Consider the following 22,813-nt stretch of genomic DNA (forward strand, 5'->3'; position numbering starts at 1 on the left):
GTGCTGAGATGGGCTTTTGTGCACAAGAGTTCTCCATGGTGATGTCATACCCACCGCTGTTAACCAAGAGGTATATAGCTTAGTATAATCTACTTTATAAATTGCACATTGTAGCCTCATACAGGCCCAGCTTATTACTGAGGATACCATTAGAGATAGGTGTTGTTTCCCACAGAATGAATAGAATTGTGTAGTGTATATTATGTATTACAATGTGAATGCAGGATTAACATTGGATTATCTTTATGGAGTGCTATAAAATATGCAGCAATGAAATGAAAAATAAAATCTAAAGTTTTATCTTGTTTACTCAATATATATGCAGAAATATGTGAAATATGTATGGCTGTATATATGGAATACTTGATTTTGGAAAACAGAGAAACTGTGTTTACACCATGAACGCATAGCGTAGTCTAACAATTTATTACGTAACCAGCAATTCGCTAATATAACAGTATTATCAAAACCAGAATGATCCCATAACTCTACAGGCTTGTATTGTACATCCCTGCCTCTGCTCTGCATGCTGGCACCATTACACCTGCTGGTATCACTGTAATGTATTGTGGCCTCAGGCTGTCATCATTATTATGAGATTATTGGAAACATATCTGGAATTCTTTCTGGCAGCATTTGTGACATTAAAAATATTGTAGTAAACTTTACTTTGACTCCTGTCTGTGAAATTTGGTGCTGAAATCCATTTTCTGCCCCTATATATTCTTGGCTTTGTTTCTCTCACTGGAGTGTGGTTGTACAGGCTCTAATAAAGCCGGAAAACTGAGTTGGGGGGGGGGGGTTTGTGACACTTTAAACAGTTATGTGCCGGCCATTATAAAATCTAGAACAGTGTTTTTGGTGCCGTATTAATTGAGTTTCTGCAAGATTGCAGTTTTATATGTATTAATATCAAACATGAGAATGCAACTGTGTTACAATAGCCAAGATATAACTAAACTGACACCCCACTCCCACTCAAGACTCAGTTTCCATGTTTTATTATAGCCCGTACTCCAATGAGAAGCCAATGAAAAAAGAAAACAAAGAATGCAGAAGGGGCAGAAGTGGATTTCACAGGCTTATGTTCTCTATTTATCGAGGATTGAATTTCAGAATCACTTGCAGATCAAGAGGTACACACAGTTGGCACACACACAGTTTCCTATTTTCTGAAGATCACTTTTTAACTTTGCTGTGTAGACTGCTTTGGTATAATGGGGCACTGTACTGTATTGGAGATTAGGGGATGTTACTATGTGGGATGTTACTGTACTATATGGGGCCATTATATGGGGTAATAAGGGCGCACTCTATTATATAGGGGAATAAGAGACTAGTATATTAGGAAATAAATGGGCACTGTACTGTGTATGGGCATAAGGAGACATTATATGGCAGTACCGTACTGTATGGGGATAAAAGGTCCCATTATAGGGGCAGAAGGTGGCATTGTAATGTATGGAGACAATGGGCTGATATATGGGTTAATAAGGGGTTATAAGGAACTATTATATGGGTCGTTGAATAGGGGTGTAAGGGATCATTTTACTTTATAGGGGCATACCGGGTCATTGTATGGGGGCATAACAACGCCATTGTACTGTATTGGGGAAAAAGGAGGACATTATACTGTGGTGGTATAAGGGGGACATTATACTTATGGAGGCATAACAGGCCAGTATGGGGGCCATTATATATGTGGGGACATATCAATTATAGCTGCAAATTTCACCCATGGATTTTGATCTTTGCAAAGATCAAAGATTACAAAAGACCTACAGCATTCTAGGAGGCTGCCGCACAAAGCTGCCTAGTTTTTGGTGTTTTTTGCTTTGGTGCCTTTTAGAGGAAAGTAGTGGTGCGGCATGAGTTGTGCCATAAAGGAGCTCACTATGGACTTGTCGCCTAAGGGTTCTATTGTATTGTTTGAGGTCTTCATAAGGCAGGATAGCAATACTATATACAAAGATAAGTTCCTATATTTACCTTCCTCCAAACTTTCAAAGGACTGAAAGAGGGAAAGAATATGTGACTGCACTATGTGTACCGCTAAAAATTTTGCTCAACCCACTTCCATTTTGATTCTGCCCATTCCGATCCATTTCTCTTAGTGCCCCCACACAGTATTATGTCCCAACAGTAGCCCTGGCATGTTATGCTCCCTAATTATGTCTCTCTCCAGATGCCCCCACAGTTTAATGTCTCCCTTCAAGTGCCACCACAGTATTAATTTCCCCTCCAGATTTCCTTACAGTATAATGTCCCCATTCCAGCTGCACCCACAGAATATAATCCCTTTTCAGCTGCTCCCACAGTATAATGTCCCCCGTCAGGTGCACCCACAGAATATAATCCCTCTTCAGCTGCTCCCAGTATAATGTCCCCCTCCAGCTGCACCCACAAAATATAATCCTGCTTTAGCTGATCCCACAGTATAATGTCCCCCTCCAGATTCGCCCACACTATAATGTCCCCCCTTCAGCAGCCCCCACAGAATAAAGTTTGTACCCCTCTCTGAATAGATCTGCAAGCAAGCAGGGGGACTGTCAGAGATAGCTGAGCACTGTACTTGACTACTCTTCATCAGTCCTATATAGAGGAATGGGTACATAAGACCCAAATTCTTTTGACCGCTAGGACCCCCATGATCTATAATGTGGACTGGGAAAAAGTTGTAAACTTGCACAACCCCTTTATCTCCCATTCCTTGCAACTTCCAAAAATCAGAATTTTAAATGTACCTATACATGGATTTTTAATCTCTGCTCCACCCATGTACAACAATCTGATTTCCCCTATGGTACTAGCTGCCTTTTTTTCTCAGAAACCGAGAAAATGAATTTATGTCTGTATCAGTAGGTAAGTTTATATTGTCTCCAGGGTGTTTGTTCTATTATTGGCAATACTGGGCTTTCAACCTCACCGCCATATAGTAGAACAGAATGGGTGATACTGACAAATAGTTTTAATAATAGTTGCACTGGAGGGTGAAGGTTAATAAGTGCTTTGTGATGAGTGGAGAGCAATCTCACTTATATATTTATTGTAATGTTTTCCACGAAATAGTCTCTTAATACTAACCATTAACAATCCTGGTTGTGCTTAGAGGGCAGTTACAGCTAAAATGATCGTTTCCTACCATCCCCCTACTATTGAACTACAATATGTGGCCATAGTATCTCAGGTTATTGACTGTAAGCTGATATGTACTTATGGAAAAGCAAACAATAATAACTAGAACCAGTTCAGATACAATCACTATGTAGAGGTTACTATTGGCATCCAGTTTTTCTTGAAAACTATAGAGGTTAACAATTTTTTATTTTTTTTTGAAAGAGAAAATACTCAGTTTCATTTTGGAAATGGAAATTATTACCTTCTATCCATACATTTTATTTTAGGTTTTTTTGTGAGGTTATAAGCTGAATAGAGTTTTTATGCTAGTTACGCTGGGTTCACACCAGCGTTCGATCTCCGTACTCAGGTTTCCGTCTTCTGCTGGCAGAAGACGGAAACCTGTCAGACTGGGTCCGGCCGTGAACACCAGTGAGCGTTTTATGCAGTTTCGGGCAGGAAACGGAAACCTGTACAAACAAAGATCGGGCGCAGATGTGAACGAGCCCTTAGGCTGAGGCCCCACGATACAGAAATGCAGCTTTTTTTGTTGCAGATTTAGCTGCGTTTTTGAAGTCACAGCATTTCCGCTGCAGATTTTTTTTCTGCAATGTGTGGATGGGATTAGCCAGAATCCTTTCCACTTTGCAGGGAATATAAAACGCAGTGTTTCTTGCCTTGGCATTTTTTGCTGTGGCCATAATGCTGCGTTTTCACAACGTGGGGCCCCAGGTCTTTGGCTAAGCCCCACATTGCAGGCCGCAGTAAAAACGCGCTGCCGCTGCGAGAGTAAATGTGGCGGCAACACATCATGGTTTTTTCTGCAGCACTTTTCACAGAATAGAATTGGTGGAGGTGGTAAAAGTTCCCCTTTAAGATGAATTAGCAATATTTTTAGCCAAAAAAACACCTTTGGAATAACATATTAGTGTACGATTTATATTACTGTAAAATGTAATAGGTCATGGATTGTTTCCCTCTTATTAGAATAAGACTTCATTTTTTATAATTTTATGAAAAGCAGAATCCTACTTAATGTAACACCTGAAGACATTTACTGCATTTAGCTGCCTTGTACGGACTCCAGAGCAGGCTGCTCTAGCATTCACTAGATATTGTGTGGCATATAATCACAGGGCACTGTTGCAAGCAACTTTTATCCTTTTATGAAGCTGCTCAATCTCTTTGGAGAACTACACAGCTAAAGGCATGTTTTTACAGCAGGTTTAGGATTGAACAACCCATAGCTGGTCCCACTGGAAACCAACAATTGCAGAATAACAGGCAGCTATAATAGCCTGTGGTTACATGCTGCACAGTCACTGATTTAGCCAATATAGCCTCGATCTAAAGTGCAATTCCTATTTAGTTAAAGATCTAAGAACAGGAGCGCTGAAGGTCTGATCTACTGCTCTGTAATTCAAAAGCCGGCTCGCCATTCCTTCTTCAGCTTAGCTTTCTGCGATCACTTGGTAAATAGTCCCTAATAATCTGAATAACAGGAGGAAGCAGTGTAAGTGTATTAAAAAAATTATAGAGCAGCGGGGACCAAGAATTGCTTATATGTGTAGTATGCTGAATTCTGTTTGTTGTCAGACATTGAATGACACTGGAGATGTAATATAAAAGAATAGATGACAACATTATGACAATACAGCTTTTTAAAATAATGTTACCTCTTTAAGGTTCTGCTCAAATATTTCTGGACTTTGGTGCCTGGAGAAGAAAAAAAATGTAATGAGAGGAAGCCAAAAAATACTTTTCCAATGATATATACTTAAACACAAGTCCAGCCTATATTCACACATCTTTAATCCAGAAGAAGGCAAAAGAATCTATTAGGTGGACACCAATGACTCCATAAGACTGGGGCCACATGATGTATGCCTGCAGCTGGTCAGCCCACTGTCATCTACATTAGCACCAGTTTTCACAAGTCCTATCCACATGCTGCAAATGAGGCTAAGGGCTCGTTCACATCAGCGTTCTCCTCTCCGTACTTGAGGTTTCCGTTTCCTGCCTAAAACAGAGGCAGGAGACGGAAACCTGCAGGAGTCTCTCACCCATTCATTTGAATGGGTGAGAAAGCTGTCCGGCCGTGAGCGGCAGTGAGCGTTTTGCGCTCTCCGCCGCGAAACCGGGTTTTATAATCCGGACACAGAGTCGGACATGCAGTACTCTGTGTCCGGATAAAAAAATCCGGTTTCGCGGTGGAGAGCCTAAAACGCTCACCGCCGCTCACGGCCGGACCCGGTCTATGGTTTCCGTCTTCTGGCATGCAGAAGACGGAAATCATAGAACGGAGACCCTGAACGCAGGTGTGAACCTAGCGTAAGGCCGCACGGGATGTCCCACAGCAATATAGCGCTGTGGGAAAAACCACGACAGGAACGCATTGCAAATCATCCCGCAGCGCTTTAAACAGAAAGTTCATGAAGATTTCCTCTGCGGACTTTCTGTTACAATTATATCTATGAGGAAACCGTCGGCGCTTTTGTAGATATAATTGACATGCTGCGATTTCCAAAACTGTGCCGGTTTTGGAGATTACGGTGTGTCCGCACCGCAGTTTTTACCAAAAAGTGGGCATTGGATTCGCTAGAATCCCATCCACTTTGCACTTACTGTAAAATGCTGCGATTTTTCCTGCAGTGTTTCTGCCGCGGGCAAATAATGGCATTTCTGCTCCTTGGGGCCCCGGCCTATAACATCACAGTGCAAAGTGAATTGTACTGCAGGGGGCAGTTACTGAAAGCAAATGTTTAAAGCTACATGGGGGACTGCAGAGCATTCTACAGGGGAACTGCAGCAAAAAGTAAAAATTGTGGCTAAGCCACATGTTGTAAAAATGCTGCCAAAAAAATGCAGCAAAAAAAAAAAAACGTTGTGTTTTTCACTGCTTTTCTGCTCTACCTTTAATTTTTTAAGTTCCACATGCCATATAAGTCTATGGGAAAACACAGGTTCCTGCAGGTAAAATTAACATGCTATGTTTTTAAAAACTTATGCCCTTAGTCTTCAAGTTCTTTTGCTGCAGCAGCTTGTAGAACAAATTCCCTGCAAAAAGTAGCCTTCTTGACTCCCAATATAGTGGTCAGAATGAACTTCTTGGTCGACCTCTCATCTTCCAAATACTAATTATGATAACTTTTATATAAGGACCCTATCATGTCTGTCACATTTGACATCCATTGTTAGATGAATTCATTATATCCCTCACATAAGAATTTAGCCATCAAATTGCTCATGCCATCACATGAATCTAGCCCTTTTACAAATGCTGTATGCTGGTATATGTCAATATTATATCAGGGGTAGAGCATTCCATAGGGGCTTCTTTAAGACCCCTTTTGGAGAACCATCAATTCCAAAGTGTGAAAAACAATTGATTTCTTAATTCAGAAGGGTGATACTTTATCTTCTATTTTGGTGCCTTTTCCAGGTACATAGAGGACTGTGGTTCAAAATCTATAAATTCATAACTGGTGTCAACAGGAACTGAACCAGGGAACAAATGATAGATGAGGCTGATATAGTTATGGGTTGTGTAATACATTTATATTTATCAGAAGTATACATACAAGCAACCAAATGGCAGCAGCTTATAACTATAGCTACCAATTATGTAATCTTAGTCACAAATCACTCAATAAGATAAGTGGGGTAGAAAGGATCACAGATTCATTTCTGAGAACATGCCAGGAATCCATTTTTGGATCCAGCACTCTAGTTTGCTATAGGGATTCAGGAACCACATAATCTATTCACACATTTGCTGGCCTTATTTCTAGGACTGACCATAGCTGACCAGAGCTGTGTGAAATGGAGCTCAATGTATCAGTGAGTTATGATACAATGACTTCTGTTTCCCAAATGGAACACGGTCATGCGAATACGGCCTAAACATCATGTGAACCTCATGTTCCCCCAGAGCCACATCATGTGCCCCTTAGATGTAAATAATAAAACAATATAATACATTTACATTAGTTTATCTAGTAGGCTAGAGATCCAGTTAAGTAATGTGGACAGAAACCAGATACAACGTTCTAATGAATCAGATTTATAACAGCATATGAGGATACATCACTTCAGTCTTTCAAAGATTCTATTCTTAAGATGGAACGTCACACATATCCTGATTTGAATGTATTGCAACTGTATCCTCGCTTTACCTCAAGCATTCCTGAAATCTTTCATATTTTCACACTTACCGCTCTCTTTCGTCTTTTAATGGATACATGCTTTGTCTCTCTTTTTTATTAGCCCTGCACAATATTGCTTAGGTTCTGACCTGTGCCAGAAGTATATTCCTGTGTTTACTGGTTTGTGGCTCATGTGAAATCCCTGGCGATTCATGCTGCTACTAACTCCCGGCCTTGTATATTGGACATTCCTTGCCTGACCTTCATTCTGGGTTGATTCTGGTTGATTTCTAAATTGTTCCTACATGTAGGGAGAAGTTACGGAAGAGTCGTTATAATTTGTTAATTTTATAATTTTTCCATGACTGCTCATATAAAGATAGCTGTCAGACATTTGTAGGACCTCCCTTATGTAGGACCGCCTGCTGCTAATCATAGAAGGAGCATACATGTAAATCAATAGGTTACAATTAAGGCCATGTTCACACTGCCTACTTTCTGCCTGTTGTTTTGATCTGTTATTGCTGACAAAATGAAGGATACAGAAGCAGAACCTTACATTTGCTTTCATCATCATTTACTCTAGATTTCTTCCATTTTGCTTCTTATTGCTTTAAGTGAAAAATAAAATCTTGTATGCAAAGTGTAGTACAACTTTCCAATTTTAACCAATGAGTGACAGCAGCAGCACTTTGGAGTATCTCTTGGGACTGCAAATGTAGCTCAATAAAAAAAGCAACAGTGGAGCCCCAGCATTAGGATATACCTCTAGTATGTAGTTACTGTATATAGGGTAGTATATTAGAGTAATGCAATATTTACAATCCCTTAAAGGGGTTAGCCACCTTTTTAAGCTATTCCTTCACTTTTTTGAAAATGTCAGGACCCCAGCAGCTTCTGCCATTGGTTACATGTTGGCACTGTTCAGTCGCCATACTTTTAGCAGCGGCACGGAACGAGCACTGTAATGGGGTTCCAATCAAGTGTATTGGGCACCACTACAGAACCCAAACTTGATGTTACTAAAAATAGCAAGTTAGAAGTGCAGCACCTGCATGTAAACAATGCCAAGAGCTGGGTGCATGTGTAAACAGCTTATATGTAGGGGTCCTGACAGTCGGACTCCCGCCAATCTAAAATTATAGACCATCAATTTTAAAAAGGAGGATAACCACTAATATATTTTAGCTTCAGAATCACAGATTTGCAAGCATTCAAAGAAGAACTAAAGAGGAACTAAATGAAATGGTGGAGGATCCCCCTCTCTTTTATCCAACTACCACCTCTTTGGAAAATTGTTTTATGCCTGCAAATAAATAAATAAATAAATAAATAAATAAAGTAATCTAAAACTAATGCACTGCGCTTAGAAATTTAAACATTTTATTCACCCATGGGAATATCTATCCTGTGCCTAACTTTGTTTCTATTTTTGAAACAAATTGGCAAAGCTTGCACATTTTTTATTTTTTTTGAATATATCATAATAGGAAATTAAGTGACATTTTTCTGTACTTCTTGCCAGCATTGAAGATGAATTTTCATTATTGTTTTTAACATGTTACAGTTAGGTCTGGATATGAACTCTTACATATAATTCTTTTAAAACATTTAAAGTGTTGAAGCTAATTTTAAGTTAATATTCTAAAATACACAACAATACACAAAAAAATCAGTCAACAAACAGGCTAAGATATATACATGGATAGGTGAATAGTTTACGTCAGCTATTCCCAACCAAGGAAATTTAGAGACTTACCAGGGGTGTTGTGACACTCTTGAGGCAAGATAGGGATGATAGGTGGTGATCCCACCAGCTCAACTCTTGACATTAGCTAGAGCTGGCTTTAATGCACAGTCAAGCTCCATCTACAGAACCCAAGAACTGAGCATTACGCTTTGAAACTAAAATAAGAAAAGGAGCTGTCCAGCATCTCAGTCCACTGAGAAAGAAAATCTGTAATTCTGTATCTGGGATGAAATAAAAAATACCCCATAGGACATAGAAAATGAATTTCTGGTGGGTTCTGGCTCTAACACAAGACCAGTCAAGCAAACGACATTCAAATAAGGACACTCTGGTCATTTTCCTAGGGGTTGTTGAAGGATAGTGGACTGCCAGAATCATTTTATGTAATTGGCAGTGGCATAACTAAAGTCCTGTGGGCCCCGATGCAATCTATTGTCCGTGGGCCCTTACCTTATCCCTACAGTGAATTCTTGATAGTGATGGTTACGGGTGCTAAGGAGTTTAATTAACCATAGTGTGGTTAGGATAATCTGTTGGACTTCTGGGCCCGATGTGACTGCACCCTCTGCACCCTGTCAAGTTACACCCCTGGTAATTGGGCTGAAGGAACCACAGTCTCACACTAGCTAACTATCAGGGGAACAAGGTTTCCCTCACTATCTTGTCATCAGCTGTCAGCAGTGCACTGACTGGTAAGGAGGCCACAAAAGCAAACAACTTTATTCTTTCAAGTACAAGCTACAGGGGTTGTCTGTAAAAATAAATAAATAAATAAATAAATAAATAAATAAACTTGCCACAGACAGGTGATGTCTTATGATTTACCCTCTAAATTCCCCACCAGGGAAACAGGGGAGAGCGAGAGTGGTGGGGAATTCAGAAGGTAAGCACTGCTGGTTTTCTTATTTTAAGACTATTCCTGCCTGTGATCTTTTTTTTAGACAACCTCTTTAAAGCTACCGGTATATGCATTTTCACCTCTCTAATTTAGTTGGTGGGACTCACATATTACATATCACTGTCATATCCTTTACATATGCCATAAATGTCTAAGAGAGAAAATTCCCTCTATTTTTATATTGACACATGGTAGATTTGTCACGGCTGAAAATCAGTTCCATGTACCTGTATAGAATGGCTGCCAGTACATGCATAGACTTCTGCAAATCTATTCATATGAATGAGGCAGTTCTACTACACGTGAATTCATCCCAAATTAAATTTTATTTAAAATACTGAAGATCCGAACAATCTCTCAGCTAGAACATTTTATGTTACAAGTTATGTAGAAAGACAATACAAAGCCAATTCCACATCTGAACGACGAGGGAAACAATATAAATCTTTTGGATTGGGCTAGTCACTTTGTAGCCTGAACCTGATGGAGATGTCGTGGACCTGTGGACCGCTTTATAGAACAGCGGGTGGATAGCATATTATAGTGACTCCCCAAATAGTAAAAAGGAGCAGATTCTCTTTTATATAAATGATACAAATTCTGAATAACTCAAGGCAGTAATAAATAAAAAATTGTATTACGGGTTTAGTACAGATTAGCAGCCATTTAGATTAACACATACTTTCTATGTGCCATAAGAAAGTGGTCGACATCTTTTTACAGCACTGTTATTAGTTTACATTCTTCACAACACCACTAAAATATGGAAGAGAAATGGAAAGAGAAGCTACTCCAATTATTCCACAATGATGTAAGTTAGAATACAATTGTATAATCCCGGAATACACACATTTACTACACATTACAATAGCCCTTTGTTGCTATAATGATTTCTGTGTTTATATTAGGTAATGTTTCTATTTACTGCTTCCTGTTTCACCACTAACCATGACCTCTAAATGTCATTCACTACTCATTTAATAACCTTAGCCCTAAAATGATACTAAATACTCTTTATACAACGTAATACTGTAGTCCCATCCTGCATACAATAAGAACATGTGGAGTACTATAGAGCAGTTTAGAATAATAGGTCCACCATGGGTGAAGACGCTTTATTAAGGCAGTAGGATGAGAAAGAAGCTTTATTAAGGACAATGCATGTCAGAGATTCCAATTTGTTTTATTAGGTCCAGTCCTTACACAGGCAGATAAAGGCCTCACAATGTGGACGTCTTAAAATCCTAACACACTGCTAGTTCAAACCTGTGCCGGAGAAGCACACCACCAAAAGACTATTTTATTGTATGTCCTGAGAGCTGATCTCGAAGAGGATTTCCTATATGACCTTCAAAAACATATGGAAATTAGACTCCTGTAAAATTGTCTTTGTGCATTATTGGGATGGGGAATTTAGATTATACAGGTATGCAGAATATGTTGTTACTATACAGAATAAGCAACAGGAAAGACATAAATTAAATATTCCCAAGCACTTTACAAATCACAGGGTACATGAACAGACGATATTCGACATTACAATGTGACAAAATAATTATATCAAACAATAGAAGTGAGAGCCCTGCTCACGTGAGTTTACAATCTATAAGGAGGTAGGGGGACACAAGAGGTCAGAGAGCTTGTTTGGTACAATGGTCCAGAATCTGCACTTTTCTCACTGTGAGAACATCAAAACCCTCATTGTCGATATGATTCACTCTTGTCTTGACTATTGTATTGGAATACAATACAGTGGTCCAGCCATTGGAAGACCAATTGGTAGAGAAATACAATAGTCAAGACAAGAGTGAATGATATCGACAATGAGGGTTTTTATGTTCTCACAGTAAGAAAAGTGAGGATTCTGGAGATGTTTTTAAAGTGCGAGTGACATGAGTGTGGAAGCGTCTGAATATTTACTGTGAAAGAGAGGTCTGAGTCAAATACAACGCTTAGACAGCAGGTATGTATACAGACAAATGAAGGTTCCTGACCCACAGTGATCATGAAAAGGAGGGGGGGGGTGCCCTATGCTGCCTGTCACATGCTATGGTCAAGCATGTATTTCTTTCTATACAACACTATAGAAGTGTTGGAGATATCTTCAGAGATCAGAAGTCTCACAGGCTTTGTTTGGAACAGAAGTGTGCATCCTGCACTGCCACTTCCATTCAAATGAACTGAAACTGAAACATTTCTTAATAAAACGTCATTAAACATAAACGTTTATAACTTAACTATTCAGAAACAGAAATCTTAGTGAAGGGCACCATAGGATCTTCCTCAAAATGAGCACCTGATCCTGCCATATAAATGGGCACTTCTAAATGGCGTAGTTATCTAGCTTCCTAATTCCCACTTTTTAGACACTATGCATTTTATTATAGCATGGGGTCCATATACACATTTTAGTGTTAGCTGCAGTAGTGTATGCATTTATGAAGAAGTAATCTGTACTCTGCAGAGAAGCAGATGGTGAATGAGACTTGTAAATTCAGTTATGGCAGGACAGGAATGAAGTGGATCACATTAAATATGAAGTGGTAAATACTTGAGATGAAAGAATGATAGATTAGATGATGTGATTCTTGGAACCGTTCCAGACTGTGTAGTAAGTGCCCAATCTACTGTATAATCTTACTATCTGATGTAGGTTTCACAGTACAGAAAGCCAGATAGTAAGAGTACAACATATAATGTGAATTTCACACATAATGACATTTTTAGTATAATCAGTATTAGATGTTATGTAGTACAGGGTACGGAGTGGCATGTGGTCTGCATCTCTAAACTACAAAATGGCCATCTCCTTGCAAAAAGTCTAAATTACCAAAATAAGACAATACATGCTGTTGCTTTACTCAAGTAAACTATTAAGTACAGAATGAGGTTCAATAAAACATTACAGGAATAGCGATTTGCGTCCTGGAGGGGCCTCTAGTTGAGGGGTTATGGGTATCGCACTAAATTAACTAACATCAGTAAACACAATGAAGATTGTAAACCCAAGGGAAAGAGGCATCCTATGGGTAATACCAACCCCTAAAACTAATTACAAAGCCATTTATACTGACAACTATGTTCTAATACAACTCATCCTTAGTATTCTGGTGAGCACAGATGTGCTGTGCATTGGGGTCAGTAATCCCTTTGCCTTTACATTTCTTGTACATTATATTGTGTTGTGTTCAGCTTTTATTTGCTCACCATATGGAAGTTATATTCTTAGATCTACTATTCAGTAATGTGTAATTATTACTAGCATGGCCATAGGTATCAGAGTCATAGGTATCAGAAATGATGTTCTTTACAATCTTCATACACATCATTGGAGCTATTCAGGCCACTTGATACTCTTATGCCTTACTGACACCCAGGTCTATTTTAATGGATTGTGAAAAAATCCAGAGCTAGCGGTACTGGTTGCACCTACTATTATAGCCATATTGTGCTTCATTCTCAAATATGTAGTGTACTGGAAGTTCATACATATATTTATGTATGTATTTGAATATCCTTGAATGTGAATGAAACCTGAGGTTGCATAAAAGAAAATTTACTTGAGAGTATGCCAAGGGTATTACAGGGAATAACATGGAGAAAACTGCTTACTGGTTCTAAACCGTCATCAAGAAGTCTGGAAATGGTCATATATTTAATGGGAACTTAAAGGACAGGACACACTGGATGGGAAAGAGGGGGAATGTGGTGAAGGAAGGAGAAGAGATTGGGGAAGTTGTGTATAAGGGAATTGTTTGTTGAGCAATTCCCCAGTGCTGCTGCTGAAACCACGGTGAAAGGGAAAGACAGTGAGTTCTAAACTTAACCCAGCCCCCGTCTCTGTCTACTTGCCTCAGCTACCCTAGGTGGTAGCAGGGCAACTGGGCGACAGTCCCTTCTCTGAATAAGTGTTGCACAGAATAGGACAAGACAAAACAACACAGAAGCAGAGTAAGTAAGCCAAGATCAAACCAGAAAGACAAACAGTACTATATTAAAATTCAAAAGAGTAGTAACAAGGAAAGCCAACAGGTCAGAAGTCAGTAAATACAATAAGATAGGATGTCAATGACAAAGGTAAGACTAAGATTAACTATTAGAGGAGCAGAGGGAAACAAAGATGAAGGAGATGGGTGTGGTGGAAAATCAATTACAGAGGTGAGGGAATAGGGCAGTGTTAAGACAATTAAAGAACCTAAAGCAGGGAATAACAACTGAACATGCCTCCTGCAGCACAGCGCATGAGCGAAGGGCAGCGCACAGGCCTGAACAGAGGCCAGGCAGAGATGTTACATTGTGTTATTTACAGTTGCTGAGTAACTGCATAGGTGTCCCAAAGAGACTGTATTGCTTGGCAGTACCTGCTTGCCTCTAACTTGCCTTGAATAGTGGTGTTCGAATGTTATATATTCTAGTGTAGAGATCAACGTTAGAGGATGGAGCTGTTTGTCACCACTGATGGGCTATAAGGCATTTATAAACTGTCAGAAGCTGGAGTCGTAGCTTCTTTTCGTATTAGTAGGGAAGGTGTATTTAAAAAGTTGTTCAGGATGAAAAAAAAAAAAAATTTCATATGTGACTGGGAAAGGTGAAAATTAAAAAAAAAATTAAAAAAAAAATCATACTCACCTGTCCCCCGATGCTCCACTGTCTTGTTTTGCCAGAAATGCAAATACTTGGACCAGTGGATAAGGACTGCGGAGATCCAGGGGAAGTTTGTCACAAACTCTTTTTTCCAGAAAAACGCCAATATAACACACAACACATTTTTGGGGTTTGAAATTGGAGCAGCATCTTGAACTCTGCAGACCCCTATACTTGGAGTGTGATGCACACTTAAAAAAGGGGAATTTTAAAAACGCGTTGTGTGTTAAGATTGGTGTTTTTCTGGAATAAAGAGTTTGCGACAAACTTCCCCTGGATATGCATAGTACTTGTCCACTGGTCCATGTATTTGCATTTCCTTCACGCCGACTCCTCGGTGTAGTTCAGTGACAGCGGTGATCCACTATCTCGGAAGTTCTTTATGCCTGCTTTGTTGATTGTGGCTTGGACACAACCTAAAAACGTGAGAAGCCATTTTGCTTTATTTTCATAACTCACTTATCAGTGATAATGCACTATGTGATGCTTGACGCGTCTGTTCTACTCTCTTGTGCATTGTTTTGCCAGAAGTCTCTGGTGACGTCCTGTGTCCTTTTCCTTAGGCCGCTGATTGGCTTCAGCAATCATGTGGTCTAAGGAAAAGACACAGGACATCACAGGTGGTGACATCTTGTGTCCTTCACTGAGATTGCTGATTGACCTCAGTGGTCATGTGCAGTGGGGACTTCTACCAGAAGAAAATACTGAAGCAGCAGGACCTTACTGCGCTGAGAGACACCGGAGCACTGGGGACAAGTGAGTATGTTTTATAACAAAAAATTTATCCTAGACAACCTCTTTAAGCAGGTAAGTCTTGGGGTCTAATGGAAGGTCGAGGTTCAATACCTGCCAGATCAGAGCACGGACGCCTACCCAAAATTGTTGCACCTGAGAAAATGTCCATATGTGGAATTTGTCTGTGGTGTTTTGTAGCTATTTAATACAATAAAATATGTTTATATAGTTTTGGCTTGCTTGTCGAAAAGTTGCATGATACACACAGATTGCTCTAGTTATTATAATATTAATGATGTCCATTCGTAATTGTAAAGATTGTGATGTGATTCTCATGAGCAACTCACATTGCAGACAACAATACTGTAAACCATATAGAAATAAATATAAAATGTGGCTGTGTAGCTTTTTGCTTCACCTTTTGACAATGGAAATGGTCAGTGGATAGATGCCTCTTTGCCTCTATAAAAATAGATCAAATAAATGTAGCAAAAACATATTTTCATCTTAAAATGTGTTGAGTTGACCAGACCATTATGCCAATCGTATAGTGTTCCTATAGTATTTCCCATCTACTGACCACAGAACATATTCCATTTTAGAGATAACAATTACAGCAGCAACAATAGATTCAAAAGGTGAAACTTCACAATAGTAATAGTCTAGGCTAACATAATACAATATTGGCATTGCTGTGAATGCGATTACGTATCAATATGTGCTGATCAGCCATAGTATTAAGCCCTTTCCGCCGCAGGCATTTTACTTTTTGTTTCCAACTCTCTACCTTACAAATCCCATAGCTTTTTATTTTTCCGTTCACAGATCTGAATAAGGGCTTAATGTTTTTGGGACAAATTGTACTTTGCAAAGGTACCATTTAATATTCCATAGGATTTGCTGTGAAGGTGAAATTGGACAACTTTCTTATGGGCTTTGTTTTTACGGCATTCATTATGCAATGAAATTGTCACCTGTATTCCATGGGTTAGTACAATTCCGGGAATAACAAATTTGTTTAGGTTTTTTTTGCTTTTCTTATTTTTTTTATAAAAAAAAAAAGTTTTAACTTATTAAAAAAATCCAAAACTTTGCAATAAAATTCTTTAGATTTTATTCTGATACTCCGAACTTTTTTATATTTCTGTATAAGCGGATATATAAGGCGTCTTTTTTTGCGGTACCAGATGTACCTTTTAATTATAACATTTTGGGGAATTTCTATTGGTTCAATCACGTTTTATTAAAAATGGGCAAAACAGGAAAAACCCAGTTTAGCACTTTTTCCACTACAAGAAAGATATTTCTATAAGTTTATAGACTGGATGTTTCCAGACACAGGAATACCTAATGTGTATGTGTTTTACTATTTTTTGTACTTTTATATGTGTTGTAGGGAAAGGGGGGTGATTTGAAATTTTATTGATAGATAGATAGATAGATAGATAGATAGATAGATAGATAGAGAGAGAGAGAGAGAGAGAGAGATAGATAGATAGATAGATAGATAGATAGATAGATAGATAGATAAAAATAATTTTTGTTTTATGTAATGTCTTGAACCCCAGGGGGTCTGGTCACTAATGCAATGCATTACAATGATAATGTCTTGCAAAGAGACTACTAGCTGCAATAGAAATGAATAGGAGACAAGCTCGGGAACCTTCAATAAGCTCTCTGCTGTCATAGTAACAGATCACCAGCCCTGAATCTCACTGCTGGAGCTGGCGATCCACGGAAAAATGGTGTCTTTATCATCTTTGACCGAGGCATCAGGGACGTTAATGCCCGCAATCAGTGTGAGTACTAAAGGGGCCCGGGATCAGTAAGTGACGCCACGGGCCCCACAAACATCATTATTATAGCCGGGGGTCTTTTCAGACCTTTTCAGGAAAGGTAGGAGAACATAAAAAATCATGTTACTTACCTTTCCACGTTCCGGGTAGGTTCAGGCCTACTTCTGGACGCTCCCTGACGTCACATGACCCGGGACGCAGGGCCCGGTCATTTGATGTCCTGGGTCATGTGATGTCCCGGACGTCATTGAAGAAACCTGACACCACCGAGGACTGCAGCGGAAAGGGCGATAGGTAAGTAAAATTGTTTTTTATGTTTGTATCCCCTCTCGGTCTCCGATTATTATACTCAGGGGGCTAAAAAGACCCCAGAGTATAATAATTGTTCATGGGTGTTCATTATAGGGCATAGTACTGTGTGTACAGGGGCCACAATGGGGCATAATACTATGTGCAGGGGCCACTATGGGGCATAATACTGTGTGCAGGGGTCACTATGGGGCACAATACTGTGTGCAAGGGTCACTAGCCATTATTGGGGATGCGGGGGGAGGGGGTCGGTTGGGGTCTTCAGCGGGCGTCAGTAAGGGGGGGCCCATGTCAAAAGTTCGCCACGGGGCCCCGTCGTTCCTAGTTACGGCACTGTGTTATGGAATACTGGTGAAGGGGTAAACTTGGTCTGCAACAGTGTTTACAGTAAATTGGTCGTATGAAAGTAACATCCACAACATTACCAGGTCTCTGGAGCAATTCTCCAGAACATTACTCAGATCATGAAAGAAATGGCGATTTGTCTCGGATGAACTAAAATATCAGCCACCATATGTTTGAAGAAAATATAGAAGAAACACGTTTGTGTGACTCAGACTCTGATGTCCTAGCCCAACTTGACATCAGCTGACAGCCTCTCAGCCAATAAACAGTGATAAGTGAACACCTTACATTACAGATGTCATATACACTATATAATGAGCTGCAAGCATCATCAAAGGCTTGTTGCAGTAATAGTAGACATAGTGAAAGATCTGTGATTCACCTCACTGATTCATACAAAACACAGTTCTGAAAAGCATGCAAGCAATAGTTAGAAGAGAAGAATTTATTCAGCAATTAAACTGGTGGATTAGTGAGAGAAATCAATAGATGGAAGTGAGGTAATAGCTGCTGCTGCTTGAGCTTGAGACTGCTGCATTTCTGCTCCAATACACAATTGCAGACACATAGAAAGGATAAATAACCCAGTTATTGATAATAATTTAATTGTATCTACTATTGTGCAATAGAGCAGTTTCATCTGTATACAAAATCTTTAAACATACTTTTTACTGGCAAAATATCTGACAAATCCTTTTAGTGATAACCCTTTTGTTAAGGGCTTTTTTTGGGCAAGAGCTTACATGTTTTCATTAAATACATAGCAAATGCTGTTTTAACAGCAAAGCACAGATCTGAAAAAAAATTTAAATAATCTCTTAAGGATTTTTTTTCTTCATTTATATACAGTATTGCAGCCTTCATTAATTTAAAAATTAATCTCCATTATTTCTGTTTTTTTGTCAGTCAGGAACGCCCCTCCTCACAGTAGCGTCTATTGCGCTGTACTGTGAGAGGAGGCATTCCTTACCGCCCAGCAATGATGCTGAGGTATGCCTCCTCTACTTCTGATAATACTCATCCATAGATGAGTACTGGGGGGGCGTTCCTCGCCGTCAGCATCATGGCTGGGCGATAAGGAACACCCCCTCTCACAGTACAGCGCAATAGACGCTACTGTGAGGAGGGGCATTCCTGAAAGACTGTCAGAAACGCCCTTCTGACACTGAAGAGCTATGGTAGCAGCATCAATAGCTCTTCAGCGGGGGCAAAGAACGGGAAAGCCAACAGTGCAGGGAATTCAGCGCACTGTCGGCTTTCTAGCTGTGTATTTCACCGTATGTGCCTGAGGCCATGAAAGGTCCTCTTTAAGGTCCCTGGCACCTCAGTCAAAGCTGGCTCCATTTTGGGGGAATTGCTGGCGCCCGGAATGAGTTCCAGAGCCAGCTATGTTGCTATGTATAAGACTATTGAAGGCTCCCAGGCTTGTCTGGCATTCACTTCTATTGCAGGCTGCTCTATATTTTAAAAAATTATATTTAAAAAATTAAAAAGTATTAAAAATTCAAATCACCCCCCTTCCCTAGAATACATATAAAAGTAAAAAATGACTATGAAACACATAGATATTAAGTATCCCTGTGTCCGAAAATGCCTGGTCTACAAACTTATAAAAATATTTTTTGTATGTATGGTGAACGCCATAGTGAGAAGAAAAAAGATCAAAAGTGCCAACCTGCTGGGTTTTTTTGCTGTTTCGCCTCCGATAAAAAATTTGAATAAAAAAATGATGAAATCAATAGATATTCCCCAAATATATGAAAAGAAAACAAGTGACATGTCATTTTGCTGCACAGTGAATGCCGTAAAAACGAAACCCGTATTAAAGTCACACAAATGCACTTTTTCTCGAATTCCACCCCATTCTGAAATTTTTTCCAGCTTCCCAGTACATTGTACAGAATAATTAATTGTACCATTATGAAAAACTATTTGCCCCACAAGCCATAAGCCCTTATATGGCTCTGTAAATGGAAAAATAAAAATTTTATGGCTTTTGGAAGGCAGGGAGTCAACAATTAAAATCGAAAAATGCCTCTGGTGGGTAGGACTTAATGAGAATAAAGAGCTTTTCAATAGTAGCGAACCACAAATATTGAGCGAGGATTCTGTGTATTCCTCTTAAACATGTAATTTACCATGCTGAATTTCATCTGCTGTGAGCCCCAACATCCAAAATATCTGCCAGGGGTAGAGCTAAGGCAAATTAAAGTAGTGGTGGCAATGTAGATGCATTCCCACTGCTGGTTTTGGTGGCAGCAGCTACATGCGATCATCTCCAGTATGATAACTGTTGTTGAATATTACCAAATGACAAATGTATGGCATTGTGCAAGGTCTATAAGCAGATCATTAGCCATGGGCGTGCAAGCAGACGTGTAGGATCTAGGCCTCTCCATACTCACATGAAATGGCATCAACAGCTCATTTTGTAAAATGGAATTGGCAGTGGCACCAAGTGAGCAAGACCATTTTATTCTGGACTGTCAATTGAGCAGCAGTATGTGATTACTGCATGCAACATAACACAGACACAATGGAGTGGATAACTTGTCTGTGAGAAGAAAAACTGTTTCTACCAGTTACGATGATCAGTTTTGGAAGACAATCCAGCTTTTTCAGCAGCCAGGCCAGATAGTGTGTGCCAAATGTTTCTTGAAATTTTGTAAATTGTCAATCGGCCAACACGATGTTGATGAAGCATGTTATATACAGGGATAACCATCAGGATAATCCAGGTTCTTTTCTGTCTCCCAAGTGTTGTTATCAGGTAAGAATGCTTAACATTTGAGATCCTAGCTTATTCAGCTGGCAGGCCAGGCACACTGATAATGTGCCCCAAATTTTTCTGGAAATTCTATACTTGGCAGTGCATAATAAAAACTAAATAAAACAAACATCTCCACCACTGCTACTTTCAATAGCAACACAATGTTGGAATGGAATGATGCTCCAATAAAGGGATAATTCTTGTTGGCTTTTTTTTTTTTTTTCAAAAGCCAGTTCTTCCTCACTTTTCAACACACACACTCAACCAATCACATCTTGTCAAAGAAAATATGATTCAGTAGACCAGACCACAGTCTTTATTGCAGTGGTTCCCAAACTGTGGGTTGCAACCCCCTGATAGATCATGTGTAGACTGGCAGGGGGTCGTGAGCCATCAATGGCAAATAGGCTGTGCAGTGCTGCGCAACAGTCCCTATATGATGGCTTATAGAGATCAGCCACTGCATCAGTAGCGTAGTACTGCACAGCTTATAGTGGTGGTCCAGGGGAGTTGAGTAAGAGTAACAAACACTAACAGTTAGCTCTCCTGAGCGCACAGCAATGCTTTGGCATCTTTTTAAGGCTTCTAATTACATCATGAGCCCCAGGGGTCAGCACAAAATCCTGTTACTGGGCCTCAATGGTCACATAGGGAGATGGGTCAGTACCTCATGGTGTCAACAGACCACACGTAGTCCCTGAGGCACATGACATCAAAAGAGACCTGAAGATGACGTAAGGTGCCAGCTGGATGCAGCTGGATGCATGGGGGATACCCCGGAGAGGAGAGACAAGGTGAGTATCACAATTTTTTATTTTCCTTCACCTCCCCTGGGGCTCCACTTATTATACTCTGGGGTCTGAGAAGACAGCAGAGTACAATAATTCATCAAAACAAACCCGAGGGAGGCAACCTTGTGAATATTCATCAAAATGAATAAAGGCATAATAAAACGAGTATTGCAGTGGAATAAAAGGAAGACTATAGGTAGGAACATTTATTTTTTCATTGTGCTATTGTGACTTTTCTGTGGCAGTAGACCAGATACTGTAACCTGAAAAGACCTGCTGTTTTGGAGATTATTTAACCACTGTAGTTATCTGTGCATCAAAACGTGAGCCCTTGCTCATATCTATTTATCCACTTTTTAACTTCTTGATCAAGAATTGATTGTTCACACATGCCTTATATATCTCATTCAGTGTCAGGTACTGCTGTCACAACATATAGATAGGGGTACACCTTCCATGAGGTGGCTTGAGGGAATGGAATAAATTGGTGGCTGGCATTCTTTTTCTAATTGGCCACTGTGTATTGTATTATTGCAATAAATAAAGGCCAACACTTTCTACTCACCTATCCTTGCTCCTGTTCAGGCCAGCTCCACTGCTGCCTCTAGGCGGCGCTGCACTTACATAGAATGTAAGCTCTTGCGAGCAGGGCCCGCACGCCTAATGTTTGATATGTTTATTTCTTTGTCACTTTGTAATGTCTCATATTGTCTGTTCATGTGTCCACTACTTTGTAAAGTGCTATGGAATATGTTGGTGCTATATACATACATTTATTATTGTTGTTATTATTATTATTATTATTATTAATAATAATAATAATCACGATACTGAAGAACACTGGCCTGCACAGGAGCAAGGACAGGTGAGTAAAAAATAGAAGTAAGTAAAATAAGTAGCTGCAGATTAAAAAAAGAATGCCGCCCGTCAGTCATATATTTGGTGTGAGTGGCATAAAAATGGAGGCCTTATATGTAGGGGGTGGCAAAAAAAAGAGGCACCATATACTGTGAAGAGGCAAAAAGGGGAGTCATATACTTTGGGGGAGCAAAAAAGGGTTCACATACCATGAAGGCAAAGAGGGGGTCATATACTGTGGAGGTGCAAAAAGGGGGCCATATACTGGGGGGGCTATAAAGTGGGGTCCTAATTTTTTTGGGGTCATATAATGTGGAACAGCCAAAAAAGATGGTCAGATACAGTATGGGGGCCAAAAAAGGGGGGGGGGGGTGCTGTATACTGAGAGGGAGCCAAAAAAAGTGGTTGTGTACCATGTGCATACATTTTTTTTTAGGGGGTGGAGCCTTTAGTTTGCTTCATGCAGCAGAGAGGCTAGGTTCACCCCTCATATAGAATGTTATTCACTTTACTGCACCAGTCAGTGGTATCAATGTTTTAGCTCAGGTAGGGTTCACTCTACCATTGGTATCTGCTCAGAAGGTGTCCGTTTTAAAAAAACCGGACACTTATCATAACGGTCCGTTATATGTTCGTTGCCCATAGACCTCAATGT

The 22,813-nt window shown here is 39.7% G+C and overlaps 1 protein-coding gene across 2 annotated transcripts in view; it reads right to left on the bottom strand.

Annotated features, from left to right (window-relative positions):
* Positions 1 to 22,813, bottom strand: part of SHANK3 (SH3 and multiple ankyrin repeat domains 3) — a 252,283-nt gene that overhangs the window by 198,873 nt on the left and 30,597 nt on the right. For both annotated transcript variants that reach the window (XM_075273797.1, XM_075273796.1), the window contains exon 2: positions 4,794 to 4,833. In XM_075273797.1, coding sequence (XP_075129898.1) covers positions 4,794 to 4,833 — 40 coding nt within the window. The remainder of the gene's footprint in view (positions 1 to 4,793; positions 4,834 to 22,813) is intronic.

This window comes from Leptodactylus fuscus, chromosome 5 (assembly GCF_031893055.1).
Source record: "Leptodactylus fuscus isolate aLepFus1 chromosome 5, aLepFus1.hap2, whole genome shotgun sequence".
Classification (NCBI taxonomy): domain Eukaryota; kingdom Metazoa; phylum Chordata; class Amphibia; order Anura; family Leptodactylidae; genus Leptodactylus; species Leptodactylus fuscus.